Raw genomic sequence first — 18,130 nt, 5'->3', positions numbered from 1 at the left:
GGGCAGGATGTGTTGAGCGGACAAGGTGGTGGTCACGCTCCTGCATGCGTGGATGCGTGCCCAGCAAGGAGCTGCGCCATGCGGTAGGGTAAGTCCACAGGTGGGACGGCAACCCACTTCAATGTTGCCAGGGGGCATGTCGACACGGAGGTTTTTGAGGCCATCAACGGTCATGGATGATCCAGTGGTTAGAGTGTCAAGGCACCCTCATTCTGTAATTTCAGATGGTGGCGACCGGCTCAGGAGCAAGTTGGCAGCATGCGGCTGAGGCACGGTCACCATCGCCACCCAGCGTTGGTGGTACTTCGACAGTACAGGGACGCTTCGGACGCTCGGGGAGGCCTGCTAATAGAGGTCGAGGCGAGGAGACAGCCGGGGTGGATCCCGACAGGCGACGGGCAATGCCGCCCAGGGCAACCCGCACCCAGGCACAAAAGCGGCCAGCAACAGCTTACATGGGTATAGACAGCGGGAGTTTTCCCCCTAAGAGGCTAGCAGCGACCTTGCCTCCTCAAGTGAGTGTGGGTGAGTCAGCCTTGAGTGCAGGATCACAGCTTATGGAAGCAGCATTGTTGGGCATAAGGCAAGCTCTGTCCCCGTTAGTAGCGCATCATGACGCAGGGCCAAGGGTGACAGATGGCACAAGCGAGTATATTGGGGCTACAAAGCTTAAGTCTGGAATATCGCCAGTGGCAGTCGTAGCGCCAAACAATAAGCACAGTGCCAGTGTTAATGTCAGGTGCAGTGCCAGCAGCAGCTATAGCACCTGCAATACCCATGGGTTCCCAGGTAGCTAACGACACAGCGCAGAGATCGATGGGGCAGGCCACACAGATAGGATCGCTACCTTCCGCGCTTGCCCTCCCTCCGTTGGCATCCACTTCAGCTACACCAACTGAGGATAAGAGAATGCCTGACATGGCATACAGAGACTCTTACATGACCAAATCTAGCTCATTGGGCATACATTTACTGTATTTAAAGATGTTAAGGACAAGATTTGGGAAGGGAATATACGTGGAGATATTATCTCTGCTTCCAGGCTATAGGGAAGCGTTGGTAAGGTCGACCAAAAAAGGGGAGCCGAAGAAAGAGGATGTGGAAAAAAGACTTTCGTTATTCTAGCTGGCATAATTGGGGAGAAGGAACCGCGTGTGTGTGCCTCGCTCGTTAAGTACCACGACATGATTGAGGAAGCCGCCACATTTACGGAGGCATGAGTTGGTGGACATATGACGAGCGTTTCAAGCAATCAATAGAGGCTCGCAAGGCTGAGATAGCTTGGAAAGTCAAGGAGGTTGATCTTTATTTACAGCTTGTTTCTGGAGGAGGGGCGGCCTCCATTCGCATAGCAGCGGAGGTAGGGGCGCATGGCGAACTAGCATACCAGGGGTAGCAATACACCGCGCAGCCACTCCGGCGTCTGTTGGGCGTTTAATGAGTCCAAATGCACGTTTGGCAACTACCATTTCCGGCACGTCTGCTCCATTTGTGACGGCCGTCACGCACAGTCAAAGTGTTTTAAGAAGGGCACACGCGGATGGGGGTACAGGGCAGAAGATTGGCCACGAGGGCGGTGACACCAATAATCGTCGGCAATTTAGCACCGTGGCTAGCAAGGTACCCCAATAGGGAAGCAGCCCAGCTACTTTTAGCTGGGTTTAAGGAGGGGTTAAGGAATCCGTTTGAGTACCAAGCGGGTTCAGAGGGTGGACGGAATTTGACATCGGTCAGGATTCACGGTAATGTAGCTAGGGAGGAAGTTTGGAAGGACGTCGAATTGGGGAGAATGGCAGGCCCCTTCGATTTCCCACAGTTTCCTAATCTCAGGATTTCCCCGTTGGGGGTGGTCCCCAAGAAGGAGGCGGGGCCTATAGGTTAATTCAACACCTATCCTACCCAGAGGGGTCGTCAGTGAATGATGGTATCGATCGAGAGTTGTGTTCAGTGACTTACGCAAACTTCGATCAGGCGGCAGCTGTAGTGGAAAAGATGGGTAAAGGGGCATTAATGTCAATTGCAGACATCAAATGGGCTTTCAGGCTTTTGCCGGTTCACCCAGAGTGTTTCCACTTGCTAGGCTGCATGCTCGAGGAACAGTACTACGTCGATATATGCTTGCAGATGGGATGCGCGCTTTCTTGCTTTTATTTCGAAACGTTTAGCACCTACCTGGAATGGTTAGCGCAAAAAAGGGTGTAGGTAGCAGGGGCCAGGCACTAGTTGGATGACTTCCTTCCTGGAATGGGTAGCGCGAAAAAGGGTGCAGGCAGTGGAGGACATGCACTACTTGGATGACTTCCTTTTTGTTGTCCCCGGGGGTTCAGATTTATGCGCAAGGTGGCTGTTCTCAACTATGGCATGTGAGTTTGGCCAATGAAAAAACAGTGCATCCAACAATCATCCTGACTTTTTTGGGCATCAAGATTGACTCAGTGAGGATGGTGTACATGCTCCCACCGGAAAAGCTAGTCGCCCTAGGCAAGCTGCTCCCGGAATTCATGGCCCTCAAAAATACCTCATTGAGGCATTTTCAAACACTGCTTGGCCACTTAGTCTTCGCAGCATGAGTCATGCCGGCAGGAAGGGTGTTTGCTAGGCACCTCTCTGCTGCCTCAGTTGGGATAAAACGTCCTAGCCATTTCATTCGAGTCACTACTGAAATCCGCAAGGATCTGGCGATTTGGCTGGATTTTTGAAGGGATTAAAACGGCAGAACCTTGTGACGAGGACTTCCAGCCCATAACACCGAGCTACAATTGTTCACAGACGCATCAGGTTCAGTCGGTTTTGGGGCATACTTTAACGGGGCATGGTGCGCGGAGCAATGGCCTCTCCAGTGGAGGGAGACTCAGCTCATTAGGAACCTAGCATTCCTAGAGCTATTCCCTTTGCTTGTCATGGTGCTTTCGTGGGGTCATTTGTTTGCGAATAAAGAAGTCACCTTCTGGTCAGATAACATGGGGGTAGTAGAAGCTGTGAACAATTTCGGTTCACGCTCCTCTCCAGTACTGACCCTTCTGCGCAATTTTGTACTTTCATGACTTCACTTAAACATTGCGTTCAAGGCACGGCATGTCCTGGGGGTAGCAAATAACATTGCTGATTCTTTATTCCGGGTTACAGATGGCGCCGTTTCGGAAGCTGGCACCAGAGGAAGAGCCAAACGGCAGTCCATGCCCAGTATACTTGTGGGAACTTGCGACGATACAGTGATGGAGCAGGTACGATCGTCTCTGGCTCCGGGTACATGGGGGGCCTGCATGGCGGCTTGGCGTGATTATCAAAGCCTAGCGGGGGAATTGGGACTAGAGGTGACAGGAATAGGGACCTTACTGTCGTTCATTTTAAACTTAAGAGCAAGGGGTGGATCCATAGTGAAAAAACTGACCCGGGCTTCCTTCGTCTTGAGGTTAGAAGGCAAGGAAGATCCGACAAAGGCGTTCTTAGTCAAAAGGGTGTTAGCAGGGTTAACAAGGGGGGCGACGTCAAAAGACAGCAGAAGGCTATTGACACAATCAATTCTAGAGGGTTTGATGCAGACGGCAGAGCGAGTGTGTTTTTCCACGTTCGAGACAAGGCTTTTTTGGCTGACGTTTGCGTTGACCTTCTTTGCAGAGTTGCGAGCCGGGGAGCTAGTCTGCGCATCACGCAGAGGAGAGGGAGGTTTGCAGCTCAATTGCGTAATTCTAGGGGACGGGTCGGTTAAGCTGCACATTCAAAGGTCAAAAACTGACCAGCAAGGGGAAGGGAGAGCTTGGATTTCATTGATGGGTCTGCCAGGGACCGTTTTTTACAAAGTTAACGCGCTTACGGAATTCATGGGGTGCAGACGGGCAAGGTCCACTACTACTACACACGGACGGGGTACCGTTATCTAGATTTCAGTACCTGCGGGTATTCCGCATGTGCCTTCAGAACCAGGGTCTAGACGAGTCATCATACAGAACACATTCGGTCCGGATTGGGGCGGCAATGGAAGCATCGCGCACAGGGCGGTCAGTATCAGCGATACAGAAGATAGGACGTTGGAAGTCTAACAGATACTGGTCCTACAGCAGGCTCACGTTAACAGGGGAATAGCTCTTGTTGGAATAAACCTCCACCACCCTTATGCCTTCGCAGATTCCGCAGACGCATGGATCATCGAGCATACAATGGGCAGAGAAGCGAGCCATCAAGCGCCCATACGGGAGAAACCTCCGGTTGCGCGCGGTGAGGCCAATTGCTCCCACGGCTAATGATGATGGCCAGAGAAAGAAGAGCACCACGGATAATTATCCTGTACGCAGGAGGCAACAACCTGGCCGCGCGAAAGCTACTTCGAGCTGGTCGATGCAATAAAGCAAGACCTGGCTCGCATCCTCGCCCTTTGATCGGGAATTCAGATCGTCTGGTCAGACATTGTCTGCAGGGCAGTATAGAGGGGTGCCCGGGCCCCGGGTGCAGTTGACGGAGCGTGCATAAAGTTGAACAAGATGGTGGTAAAATTTGTGACGCAGTGCGGGGGGTGGCGGATCAGCCACTCTGATTTCAATTGCAAAATAGTCGTCCTATTTAGGGCTGACGGCGTACATTTATTAGAGATTGGGGCGGATTTGTTCAACAACAAGTTGCAAGAAGGGTTGGAGAGGGTCCTAGCGGGTTTGGCGGCATGAGCCTAATTTAAGGGGGTTAAATAGACCCGTTGGTGGTGGCAGTTTGGGGGGTAAGTGTTTGTCCTTTCAAGACGGGGCTCAGGGCTGATAAAGCCCGGGTGTAGTCGTGAGTGGGCGGGGTCAACTGAACGTGACTCCCAGGAACCCACTCGCGACAACGGCCGGCTAATGGAGGCTTGGCCAGCTACGGGAGCAGCAGGCCTAGGCATGGCTGACACCTTTCCCTTAACCCATTAAGCGAGCACTCTGGCAGGGACTAGCGGTCACTCTACTATTGTTTAATAAACAAAGCCACGGCCTTTTATACCTCCAAACCGAGTCTGTCGTTACTTGTCTGTTATATGTGAGTATCAGTTAGCAGGAGAAGGGGGAGGGGGGGGGTCCCTCGCAGCATCCCTGGTCATGTGGGAAGGGTTTGACTTCCTTCAGCTCTTCTCTTTGTGCCTCTCTGTACGGGCCATGATCTGCCTCTCCCATCCACAAGGACAGTGTCCTCCTCCTTCCTTCCTTCCTCCCCCTCTGACATGGAGAGGCAGACCCAGGGCACTGACATTCTGCTTGTCCAAGTTCTTACAGAAAAGAATACCATTGCACCTTTCCCATTACTTAGATTATATTATTATTTTTTTACTCTAGGGTTGATTTACATTTGTTTGTTTTTAAGCAATAACCTTAAAGGGCAGTCCCTCCCAAGACCAACGTGTATTAACGCCAGTGACATGTTCTAACGGGTACATCTGGGTGATAGGATCTCCGACATCTATAACTTTTCATTGTGTTTGTTGTTAGTTCGTTTATAAACCCAGTGAACTGAGACTGAGACGGTTTGTTTTTCCGTTTTGTCTAATCATACTGTGTTTTCAGCAAGAGTTTGCACAGGCAATGCCCCCCCTTCCTCCCTCCCCTTATTTATTGATGCTCTTAAATACAGGGGGCGGGGGGGGGGGGGGCAGCAGGAGTAAAAGCAAAGAAACAATAATGCTGGACAAACACTAGCCTCCATTCAGTGACCCTAAATAAATGCAGTTAGTAGTTATTTTCTCAAATAACAAAAAGGAACAAATCTTTGATTTTAGCTTGGTTAGATTATTTTAAGCAAGCCAGGGAGATTGTTCTTTACAAAGGGTCCTGTTTTATGCCAGCTACATAGGACTGCACCATTACGTTGTTTGCAATTTTGTGTCTGTAATCTAACTAACTAGCCACATAACCGCTTGAACACCACAGGAGCCAACAATGCAACGTGCCCGCTCCTCTGTAGCAGAAGAGGTTGGACTTTGCTCTCTAGCTATCAATCAAACAATGTACCACTACTTTTCAGTCTCACTGCAGTTTATTTGGTATTTTACTCCTGTTAAGCAAAGTTTCCAATAAAATATGTGGGAATATACAGTATTTCAGTATGTCTTATATTGGAATCATGCTTAGTTAAACTACAGAAAGGAAACATCAGGCATTCCAAGCATTGTGTGAATGTGGTGACGCTGGAGTTTATTTATCTTCCTTTGCTCTGTCTCTTCCAGGTCAGTGAATAATTTTCTGATGACCGGCCCTAAGGTAAGACACATTCCTTTGATCTGTAACCTTTATGAAATGACCTTCACTTGGTTGAGATTTGGAGAAATCATTTTTTCCCAGGATTTTTTAGTATTGTACATGGCCTAAAGTGTTTACAAAAAAAGAAATGATGCATCTGAAGGCTGCTTTGATAGAGATTTGACTTGTCAAAAGCTCACTACTATTTTTTTTTTGCAAATGCCATCATCAATCATCCCAATTTCCTGGAAGAAATACTGACATACAATAATATTTTCACCCAGACTACTAGACAACATTGTAAATATTCAGAGAACTGCAATTTATTTCACTTATGCCATTCCCTGGTCACTGTAACTGCAGCATACATACTAGTATAAGCCCTAAAAGGAGCAATATATATATATATATATATATATATATATATATATATATATATATATATATATATGTATATGTATATGTATATGTATATATATATATAACATATATATATATATATATATATATATATATATATATATATATATATATATATATATATATATATATACAGTGGTTGACAAATCACCAAAAAATCTACTCGCCACACAAAAAAATCTACTCGCCACCTAGTAGCAAACGTGTGCTGCTTGGGCCAATATTTACTCGCCCGGGGGTTAAATCCACTCGCCCGGGGCGAGCAAATGTATAGGTTTGTCGAACACTGTATATATATATATATATATATATATATATATATATATATATATATATTTACATAGGATTGAAGCAGGGGATCTCCAGAGCTGAACCCCACTAATTTCAGTAGCTGTTCTGGCTGTTTTAGTTGGGGTTTAAAGCTCCTGCTCCATGTGGGCCAATCGGAAGCCGAACCTGATGACATCACGGTTTCCTATTGGCCCGCAGGATGCTGGAGCTTTGAAACTCCGCCATTACATGAACCCTGCTAGCCGAGCAGAGTGGGTACCGACACTCCCTACAGAGGTATCTCCGGAAGCAGGGGATCCCCGGAGCTGTAATTAGTGGGATTCAGCTCCGGAGATCCCCTGCTTCAAGCCTATGTTAAAAATTGCCAACAAAATCGCATGCTTGGATTGCCTCTTTAACCCTTTGAATGGCAGCACTCGAGTGTTCGGAATCAGAACCTCATGGTCATTGTGGTGCTGATCACATTGTAGTGGTGGGCCGGCCCTGAACACTCGAACAGAAGTAGAGGGGGCACCACTTCTGTTCCAATCTATTTATCGCTCTCCCTGTAGAAAAAAAGCATTTATAGCTTTACATATCCTGTATGTCACAGGGCCTCCTGCTTGCTCGTCCACACGCATTCAGGGTACGTCAGGGAGCTCTCACAGCGCTGGGATAGAACTTCCATATGACCAGAGGGGGTGAGTTGGAGGAGGGTGTGTGGAACCACCCCTCCCTCCAGCTCCCCCCTCCGGTTGGGCAAAAATTGGATTCCGGCGTCAACAGGAAGAGACAGAGGAGGAAGCGCGGTATCCCCAGACCGGCAGAGAGAGGTGTGTCTCTGTGTCTGTTTGCGAGAGGGGTCTTAACTTTTCCGGAGCAGGCCGCCTCCTGTAGCGTCGCATTGCCATGGTGAACGACCTCAAATCACACCGCAACATCATATGACGACGTATTGCCATGGCAAAGTGACATCATATGCCGCCGTGACATCATGATGCTACGACGCTGCCGGAATAGGGCTGATTGTCAAGGCCAGTCCCCGTAACTTTTTAACAGGGGTGGGCGCCACTGCCAGCATGCCACCTCGGGCCCTGCAAAGCCTAAGGCCGGACCAATATATATATATATCCAATAAAGAATATCACTTGTGAGCACATTCACATGTCTTAGACAGGTCTGCACCCTGCCTTTCACCATTATCACTTAGCATATAGTGTTTCCACTGCAACAAGGGATTCTGGGAAATGACATGCAAATGAGCACACAATGTGTCACCTTTTGCCTGGAATATCCATTCACATGGAGCCCATTTAATCTGATGCATCGCCGTTCACACAGCTTTTAAGCACAGCATGGGACTAGCAAAGCAAGTATATATATCTAAAGATAAAAAAACGGGACAGTGGTTAGAAAAGTCGGGACCCTGGACAAACGGCTACAAATTGGGACCCATCTGGACACCCTACCCTTAGTGCACCTACTCATAGCACGCAATAGTATTCTGTGTATTTTTTTTTTAGTCAATGGCGATATGAAATCTTTATTACATTATGATAGGTCATTGCATATTTGTATTATGTAGCTTTTCTGAAGCACAGTTGTGCTGATCGATTTACATTTGATCGCAAAATAGAATATGTAGGCCAGATGTAGTCCGTGATTTCATTGCCGATTTTAGAGATGTGCAAATGTCTCACAGTTTTTTCCATGCTTCAATAAATTATAATTTTCGCGCAAGTGCATGCAAAGCGTTAGATGCAAAAATATTCATCATATTGCTGCACGAGTTCACAATTTTGGCCAAATGTACAGTATCTAATGAACAGCATACACTAGTGCTATTAAAGCCAGTACAGCATCCATTACCTGTTTACAATGCTAGAGGAATCTGGTGGTCCTCTCACAGGCATTGTAACAGGTGGAGCAGGGCCAGCGCCCTTACACGCAGAGAGGTTGTGGACCTATGGTTCGGGATTGTCCTTCACCACCTCTCACTATTCGAGTTAAGTAGGTAATTGGGTAGAAATAGTCACAGCCTCAGTGGAAGTGGAAATAAAAGCGTAAATGAGTGAGTGTGATAATATTAAATATTTAATCATTATAACCAGTGAGTGCATTGCTGTATAGTGAATAAAGCACTCACAATTGTAATGGCGATGGATGTCTCGGCAGTCTTCTTGTCTCCTCAAAAGATAAACATGACAGAAGACGTGGCATAATATCGTTTTGATGCACATATGAACAATGGTGTCCAAAAATGGGGAGCACTCTCAATATCAGTGACGAATATATGTGGAAGATAAAAATAAAGACAATATTCTATAAAAAATTCCAAGTGTAAAAAATGTGTGGATCCCGCTCACAAATGGCAATGAAAATACAGGCAGATCAGAGACACTTCTCTCTCTGATATGAGCTCCTTGGTCAAAGCTCCTCTGTAGAATCTGTTCTATGTAGCGTGTCGCTCTAGTAGCAATTCAGTGTATGAGAGAAAGGAAGAAGGAATACACTCATAGGTTAGTATGTTCAAAATAAATATATTGCACAGATGATTGTAGTAGTTGCAATTTCAACTCACATTTTCACAATGTATCTTGGACATTTGAGAGTACCCGCCGATCAATATTCAATGCCGGTTCCTGCGTTGCTTCGTGTCTCCGCGTTCGTAGTTGTCAGTGACGTCACAGGTCTTGGCGGAAGGAGCGTCTATGGAATCATCTTGAGAAAGCTACAGCGAAACATAGGAGCACTTATTTGTATAAATATTCAATGTTGGTGAAACAGTCAGCTTGCGCTTCCTTGTATCGTACTGTAAGGCCTCAGTGGGCCTGGGTGGGGATAGGTGGCAGGTGCCATTGCACAGACTTGAGGCCTGTTCTTCATCAGGATAGGCTTAATACCAGTGTGTCAAGTCAGTAATCATCATCATTGGCCCAGGCTGACTGCTGAGGCGTGAACTGCCGAGTCATTTCATCACTCACTTGTGCTCCACACAGAGCTAGTGTTGCCAGGTTTCCAGTAAAAACATAGAGGTAAAACTGGACATGTATGTATATGTGCTCCCGGTATTACCTCTCTGGACATAGTGACCTGACTGGCGTGGAAGGCTGTGGGATTTACCCGAGCAAGTTTCTAGGGGGCAGGGCAGCTTCCTCCTTCCTGATTGGCTGTATTACCCAGCAGCAGCCAAATCAGGAGGTGTCAGGAACCTGGCTGTGGGGCCAAGGAGAGGAGGAAACAGCATGGAGTGGAGAGATTTGACATGGGTGTATGTGTCTCGAGCGCCTCACACCTTTTACCACGGTGTCCAGTATTTTTGGAGAAGCTACCTGGCAACCCTACACAGAGCACTTTATTCCACTTTCTCTTGATGTTATATGATTACACAGAGATAGACAGTCACACAGGGGATGAGCAATACTCAGCATGGCAATTACAAGCTGCCTGCAAATAGTTTGTCTTAGGCCTTGTACATAATAGGCGCGTGCGCAGCGGAGCACGTGATGTCATTCGCGCATGGTATACAGGCGATCCGTGGCCTGTGGGCTCTGGAAAAGGAAACGTGACCAAGAGCAGCTCCGATTCAATGTTTGGGGGCGTGCCCGTGACATCACGTGAGCGGTTCGCCCTCATTGGCTGAACCGCACACGTGACCCGGCCGTCGCGAGACAAAATCGGTCGCGCTGTCGCGCTCATGCACGCACACACCCTCGCTGTATGGTCATGCGCATTGCCTTATAGGCTTTTGTGTGCGGCGTGCACACCGTCGCGCTAACTATGGCCGCGGGCTCAGACAGCCCAGCAGGCTGTAATTTCCATCCATAGACACCGCAGTGATACTCAATACCAACTGATACCTGCATTTGCAGCACATAATTCGTTGCTAAACCGTGATTACATTTTGTGAAGGTTGACAACTTTGCAAAATGTTTGCAAACAGGGAGATTCCAAATGTTGCCAGTTTCGTTAGCCAGAGGAGCTTGGGGCGTTAATCACCGACCCAATGCCTTATTTCCATGGAATCATTACTAAATGTATCTCACATAACACACGTTGCCAGGTAATACTATTCTAGACTAGGAGAAATGTGTTTGCAGTCAGGGCCGCAGACAGCTTTCCCGGGGCTCAGGACTAAAGTTTCCACCGGGGCCCCCGACCCACGTGTTGGTGGGTTGCGAGAACCCCCCCCCCCTCACAAACCTCCTCGCTCACACCCCCCTCATCACCTTTTCTTTCCCCCCCCTCTCTCACCCCCCCCCACCTCTCCCAACCTGTCCCTCCCCCCATGTGTCCCCCACTCCTCACACACAATAACCCCCCTCCCCAAAATACACACACACACACAAGCCCCCCCTACACACACACAAATAAGCCCCCCTCCACACACACACAAGCCCCCTTTCACACACACACAAGCCCCCCTCCATACACACACACAAGCCCCCCTCCACACACACACACAAATAAGCCCCCCTCCACACACACACAAATTAACCCCCCTCCAAACACACACAAATAAGCACCCCTACACACACAAGCCACACACACACACACACACAAATAAGCCCCCCTACGCACACACACACACACAAATGAGCCCCCTACATACACACAAATAAGCCCTCCTGCCCCCTTGGAGAGGGTAAGGGGCCTGGCAGGCTGGTATAAGGGGGGCATGTGGGCTTACCCCCCCTCTCACAAACCTCCTCGCTCACACCCCCCTCATCACCTTTTCTTCCCCCCCCTCTCTCACACCCCCACCTCTCCCAACCTGTCCCTCCCCCCATTTATCCCCCCTCCTCACACTCAATAACCCTCCCTCCTCAAAATACACACACAAGCCCCCCCTCCACACACACACAAATAAGCCCCCCTACACACACACACACACACACACACACACACACACACACACACACACACACACACACACACACACACACACACACACACACACACACACACACACACACACACACACACACACACACACACACACACTTAAGCCCCCTTACACACACAGATACACACAAATAAGCCCCCCTGCCCCCTTGGGGAGGGTAAGGGGCCTGGCAGGCTGGTATAAGGGGGGCCTGGAGCATGTGGGCTTACCCCCCCTCTCACAAACCTCCTCGCTCACACACCCCTCATCACATACATGTCCAGTATTACCTAATTTTTTACTGGACAGTGTCCAAATACAGGACAGTCCTGTTCAATACTGGACACCTGGCAACCCTAGCAAGGGGATGCCTATGATATTTCCCCAAAGCCTTTGTGTTTTTTTAATAGCATTTGTTGCAAAACATTTTGACAACCCTCTTCAACCAGCCTCAGACGTTGGATGTAAGAATTGTTGTTTTATTAAATGGTAACAACAGGTAATAAGTTACGTGGGGCCACTCAGAACACAAGAGTAACCCTCCCTGGCATGCACAATACAAAGAAGCAAACGCCCTGAATACTTCTATTTATACTCTATATTTGAGACCTTCATAGATCACTCATACGCCAGCCCACCTTTCATATATGGTCCTGTCCTTTGACCTGCTTTTTGACTCTGAGGGTGGAGAGGAAAGTGTTTGTCAGCCTGCTTGTGCCTTGCACATGGTGTCTGTGCTGCAAACAGATAATCTCTTGTGGTCAGTGCATCCTGTTATCTGTAGCAAGCCCTGACCAGAATCACTCAGTGTCTGTTGTAAACCTCATTCAGTGCTGGAAGTTAACATTTTCAGTACCAGGTTTGCATGCCTGGAATGTAGGGTTGTCAGTTGTCCAGTATTGAATCAAACGGTCCTGTATTTCGACACTGTCCAGTAAAAAATTAGGTAATACTGGACATGTATGTGTTCGGTATTACCTCTCTGGGCATAGTGGCCTGACCGGCTTGGGGGGCTGCGATATTTCCCCGAGCAGGGCTGTTGATAGGGGGCTGGGCAGCTTCCTACACCCTGATTGGTTGTATTACCCAGCAGCAGCCAAATCAGGAGGAGGTGTCAGGAGCCTGAGGGTGGGGCCAAGGAGATGAGGAAATAGGTGTGTGTGTATGCGCATGTGTGGAGCGCGTCGCACCTTTCACCGTTGTGTCCAGTATTTTTGGAGAAGCCACCCTACTGGAATGTACCTTGGTTGAATTCAGTATGTCCATGCCTACACACATGCATATTTATACCACAAGCATGCAAAAATGTGCTCCTTTTTATTTTAGCCAAGAGCTTAAAAAATGTCTCCTTTGGCCCCCCCCCCCCTCGCCAGCCCACCCCTGCCATGCTGGAAAGCGACTTATGGAGTAAATGTATTATATTATATTCATTGATAATGAGAATAACACAAATGGCTCAATTGTGGAGAGGGTAAACTACTGGGTGAGTGAAATATCACACTGGAAGCATAGGTATCCTGAAGGCAACAGAATATGTAAAAATATGTAAAAACACACTTCACTGTACCTCATTGGAAATAGCTGTATAATAAATCCAGGACTCACCCCAGTATATAGTACGGAAGATGATCTATAGTCATGAAGTGTCAGAGAATCTTACCCACTCCTAAAGCTTGTAGTGATCCAGGTGGCGTGTCCAGCCGCTAGTTGAGTTTCAGACAATCCCAAAAATATGCAAATAATGCACAAAGCAGCGCACTGCCCAGGGACACAGGTGTACAAAAATGAAAAAAAAAAATGATTTATTATCAGTCAGACATGACAAACAGGGAGGTAAGTACCCTCCAACGCGCTTCACACAACAATGTGCTTTATGCTCCTTTATATAGTACCTTGTTGTGTGAAACGCGTTGGAGGGAACTTACCTCCCTGTTTGTCATGTCTGACTGATAATAAATCATTTTTTTCATTTTTGCACACCTGTGTCCCTGCGCTGCTTTGTGCATTATTTGCATATTTTTGGGATTGACTTATGGAGTAACACTGATTAGTAAAGATGGTCCTGTTTGACATGTGAATACAGGGTGAAAAAAACAAGTATGAGGTCCTGTGAAAGACACATACACTCATGTGGCAACGTTTCTCAAACTCCAGCGAATAATGCACCCATCTTTAATATCACTGCAATTTACTCTGAATGAATAGATGGACTCGGTAACTTTTACAACCATTTATGCAAATTCTTGCCACCGCTATCTTTCCAGTTCTTTAAGGCCGTGTATGGATACCGGACTTGTTGCCTAAGTATACACCCAAACAACCATTTGTTTGTCAAGCAACTACATAGCCAAGTTTAACACTTAAACAGACTTCTGCTAAAGGAATGCTGTTTGCACATACACCCTGGCCCACAGTATACAAAAGCTGCTTTGTTCAGTGACCATGACATTCTCAGTGGGTTAGCTAGCCCAAACCATTCAAATAACCTCTCCCCAGCTGATCTTATTGCATCATGTTTGTTAAAAACACTAAATAGAAATAGCAGCTAAATTATATACGGTAAGTGAATATTCATAATGTTGACAAAATCACGAGAAAGTCAGGAAAAGGAAGATTCACGTCATATTAACCTAGATTTAATAAATGGCAGAAAAGCACATGTTTGGGAAATCTCACAACTATTTTTATGAGCATTTGAATTAATAGTTACAAGGGAGCATAATGATATCTTAGGCATTACTGAAACATGGTGGGATGAAACTCATAACTGGGCAGTTAATTTAGAGGGTTATTCCCTTTTTTCGGAAGGATTAAGCAAATAGAAGAGTAGGTGGAGTATGTTTATATGTTAAACCGGATATAAAACCTATTATAAGGGATGATGTTTATGAAGGGAATGATGAAAATGTAGAGACCTTGTGGATATAAATTAGCAGTGGAGGTAAAAGTGCAAAGAAAATGTTTGTAGGGATATGCTATAAACCACCAAATATCTGAGAGATAGAGGAAGCCAAAATACTTTTGCAAATGGAAAAGGCATCAAAACTAGGTCATGTTTGCATAATGGGTGATTTAAATTATCCAGACATAGACTGGGGCAATGAGATTAGCATTAGAACGAAAGGAAACAGGTTTTGGTGGGGTGCTTAAAGACAATTACATGACCCAAATTATTGTGGAACCTAAAGTCGTGATTGGAGTATCTTAAGGATCGGTACTGGGACCCCTGCTTTTTAACTTGTTTATTAATGACACCATCTTTGCTGATGACACTAAATTGTGTAAGGTAGTAGAATCAGAGCAGGGTGTAATTTCACTCCAGAATGACTTGGATAGACTGGAAACTTGGACAGGTAAATGACAGATGAGGATTAATACAGATAAATGTAAAAGGGTATGCATTTGGGAAACCAGAGTAAACAGACAACTTACAAATTAAATAGGGATACATTAGAAGAATCCTTGATGGAGAAGGATTTAGGAGTGCTTGTAGACAGCAGGCTTAGCAATAGTGCCCAATGACATGTAGTAACCTTGAATATGGAATACAATTTTGGGCACCACTCCATAGAAAATATATTATGAAACTAGAGAAAGTGCAGAGAAGAGCCACCAAATTAATAGAGGGATTATCCAAATATATTAGGGGACAATACAAGGAGCTTTCAAAAGAACTATTCATCCCTAGGGCAGTACAAATGACACAGGGTCATCCCTTAAGGTTGGAGGAAAGGAGATTATCTGCACCAGATATAAAGAATTTGGTATGCAAGTCTTTAAACATCTACATCATTAAGTGGCGTTGGGTAAATGAACCACTCAATGTTCAGGGATGATGGAATATTTCTCAGCCTATTGGCTGAGAAAATCCCACCTAAAATGACACTGTGCTTCAAGTCACAAATTGTGTAGAAGGGTAAAATGACTTAGAATTTATGCATTGATTCAGATGGAAGGCAAATCTAAGACTTGCTTTACAAACTGATGTATTCATTTAGTTGTAAATATTTCGAAAGAACATTCAGGGTCAAAAATGTGAGCAAAATGGTGTAATTTTGCCGTATAAACTATATTCGCTGTTTTTTTTTAAAGCGGCGGTTCTTTTTTTCCTGGTTTTATTCTTCTAAAAAAAAATTCTTCTTTTTTTTATTATTTTTCCATAAAGAATAAAGTTCGGGGTTTAGAGAAATGTGTAGATTCTTTAATTACCTCAAGAAAGTAGTGCTCTAACTTCCCTTGTAGGCATATCTTATCTACTCAAGCAGTGTGGCGGCTGGAGCGCAGAGTGGGATTGAGGAGTGCAAATACCAGTTTGCGTGGGACCGGTGGAACTGCCCAGAGAGGACACTGCAGCTCTCCAGTCATAGTGGTCTACGAAGTGGTAAGAAGCTCGTAACTAGGGTTGCCTGGCTTCGGGTTTAGTTGAAAAATCTCCGGGTCGGCAGAAGCATCTCCCCGTGCAAATCCAGTCAACATGGCTGCGCGACGTCAAATGGCAACGTGTTGTCATGACAACATGATGCTATGTGATGTCACGGAGTCACGTGATGCCCAGTTGCCATGACAACAGGGCGCTACATCATCACGCAGCATCACGTTGCCATGACAACGAAGCGTCACGTGATGCCTCAGCACCATAAAAAGTGTCCCTTTGGCATGGCAACGTGAAGCCGCGTGATGCCATAACGTCAAATTGTCATGGCAACACGCGCCATTTGACGTCGCTGAGCCATGCTGACTGGATGATGCAGGGAGAGATGTCGGAGAGATGTCACCGCCAAGAGAAATAAATACATAAAATAAATAAATGTAAAAAAAAATCATTGCAAAAAGTCTCCGGGTTTGCCTTCAATAGAAGGTGGCAATCCTGCTCGTAACCGTATTCTGATTTCACCAGTTCCTTTGTCACGCTGCAGTCTGACTTCTCCTTTCAAGTATAAACTAAACTACATTGTCAGTTAGTCTTTTAGATGAGATTTGCTTTCTCCAGACTATCTTTTCTGAACCTTGAAGTTTCTCTTCCATTGATACATTACAATGCTTTAGTATTATGCTCTGGACTGGAGAATTTCGTTGAAAAGCAGCTGTTCAGGAGTCTCTCTCTACTTTAGTTCCAATTTTCCAACTCTACTTGCAGTCAGTCCAGGATTTTTATTCTATTCTTCATGGTGGTGGTTAGGAATTATCTTCTTATAAGTTGGACTTTTCCTCCAGCTTTTCCTCTTCCTGGTGGACACTCCGCCCTCGGTGCTGGTCAAGTTATACAAGTCCCATTACTAGCTTTCCAAATTCCAGATAAATTGTTCCCACTCTTGACCGAGGTTGAAGCCTCAATTTCCCAAGTATCCTCTTTTCCAGACTCGAGCCTCCATTCCACAGGATCTTTTTCTGCAGGCAGCAGCCTCTATGACACTGGACCTACTTCCCCAGTCTGGAGCATTCATTTCAACAGGATCCTCTTCTCTAGGCTGGAATCCCAATTCAACCGGACCTTCTTATCCCGTCTCCAGATTCCATTTCCACCGAATTACCCTCTGCAGTCTGGAGCCTCCCTTTCTACAGGATTCCTTTCTCCAGGTTAGAGTTTTCCTTTTCATAGGAGCAAGTTCTCAGGATTTCATCCTATATCCCACTATTTCCAGATCTTTCTTTTCCACAGACCTTTTTTAAAAAAAAATTTTATCCTTAACATAGTGCTCAGCAGATCTCCGTTGTAGCTCTTCAATGTGAAGCTTCTACTTTCAGACCTTTTCTTGAAACAATAGTTTAATTCCTGGTGCTGACTGTCTTGGTGGCCTTATTCTATATACACCGAAACAGCTGTGCGGGCCATTTCTGGCCAAAAACATCCAGAACGGCTCCTTTGGAAGACATAGAATAAGGCCCTTAGTGTCATTGTAGCGTGGTCCCTACTGGTTCATTGCCCAAAACAAATAAAGATGGAGTCAAATAATATCCACGACAATTATTAAAAAGCGTATATGAAATATTTGTAAAAATACAATCCAAAATCCATTGTTTCAATCAATGTAAGCATTACAGCATATTGTACGTTTCCATTCGGTTTGGATCGGTTTAATTATAATGTTGCCTGGTAGTTATTGTTCCTCCCCAGTATCGCTTAAAAACTAGTTATGCTGCCATTATTAACCAAACAAAATAACAAAAAGGAAAAGGTCTGGATCTATATATATATATATATCGCATAGGAGATTAGGTAAACATTGTAAACATATAGTAAGTGATATTTGGTTATTAGTGGAGGTATTACAAGTTAAAAAAATATATATTTAAAAACATTTATACTTGTTTGATTTGTTTAAAAATTGTGTCAATCATGTAAATTATTAAATGTGCCACT

The 18,130-nt window shown here is 45.8% G+C and overlaps 1 protein-coding gene across 2 annotated transcripts in view; it reads left to right on the top strand.

Annotated features, from left to right (window-relative positions):
- The window catches only part of WNT8B (Wnt family member 8B), a 44,059-nt gene that overhangs the window by 16,671 nt on the left and 9,258 nt on the right, over positions 1-18,130 (top strand). The window contains exons 2-4 of one of the 2 annotated variants that reach the window (XM_075610745.1): positions 6,182-6,215; positions 16,012-16,150; positions 17,128-17,346. In XM_075610745.1, the coding sequence (XP_075466860.1) occupies positions 6,182-6,215; positions 16,012-16,150; positions 17,128-17,346 (392 nt within the window). The remainder of the gene's footprint in view (positions 1-6,181; positions 6,216-16,011; positions 16,151-17,127; positions 17,347-18,130) is intronic. The other variant, XM_075610746.1, reaches the window with a different exon arrangement.

The sequence above is a fragment of the Ascaphus truei genome, chromosome 8, assembly GCF_040206685.1.
Source record: "Ascaphus truei isolate aAscTru1 chromosome 8, aAscTru1.hap1, whole genome shotgun sequence".
NCBI classification, from domain to species: Eukaryota; Metazoa; Chordata; class Amphibia; order Anura; family Ascaphidae; genus Ascaphus; species Ascaphus truei.
The sequence above is the reverse complement of the archived record's forward strand: the minus strand, read 5'-3'. Positions and strand labels throughout refer to the sequence as shown.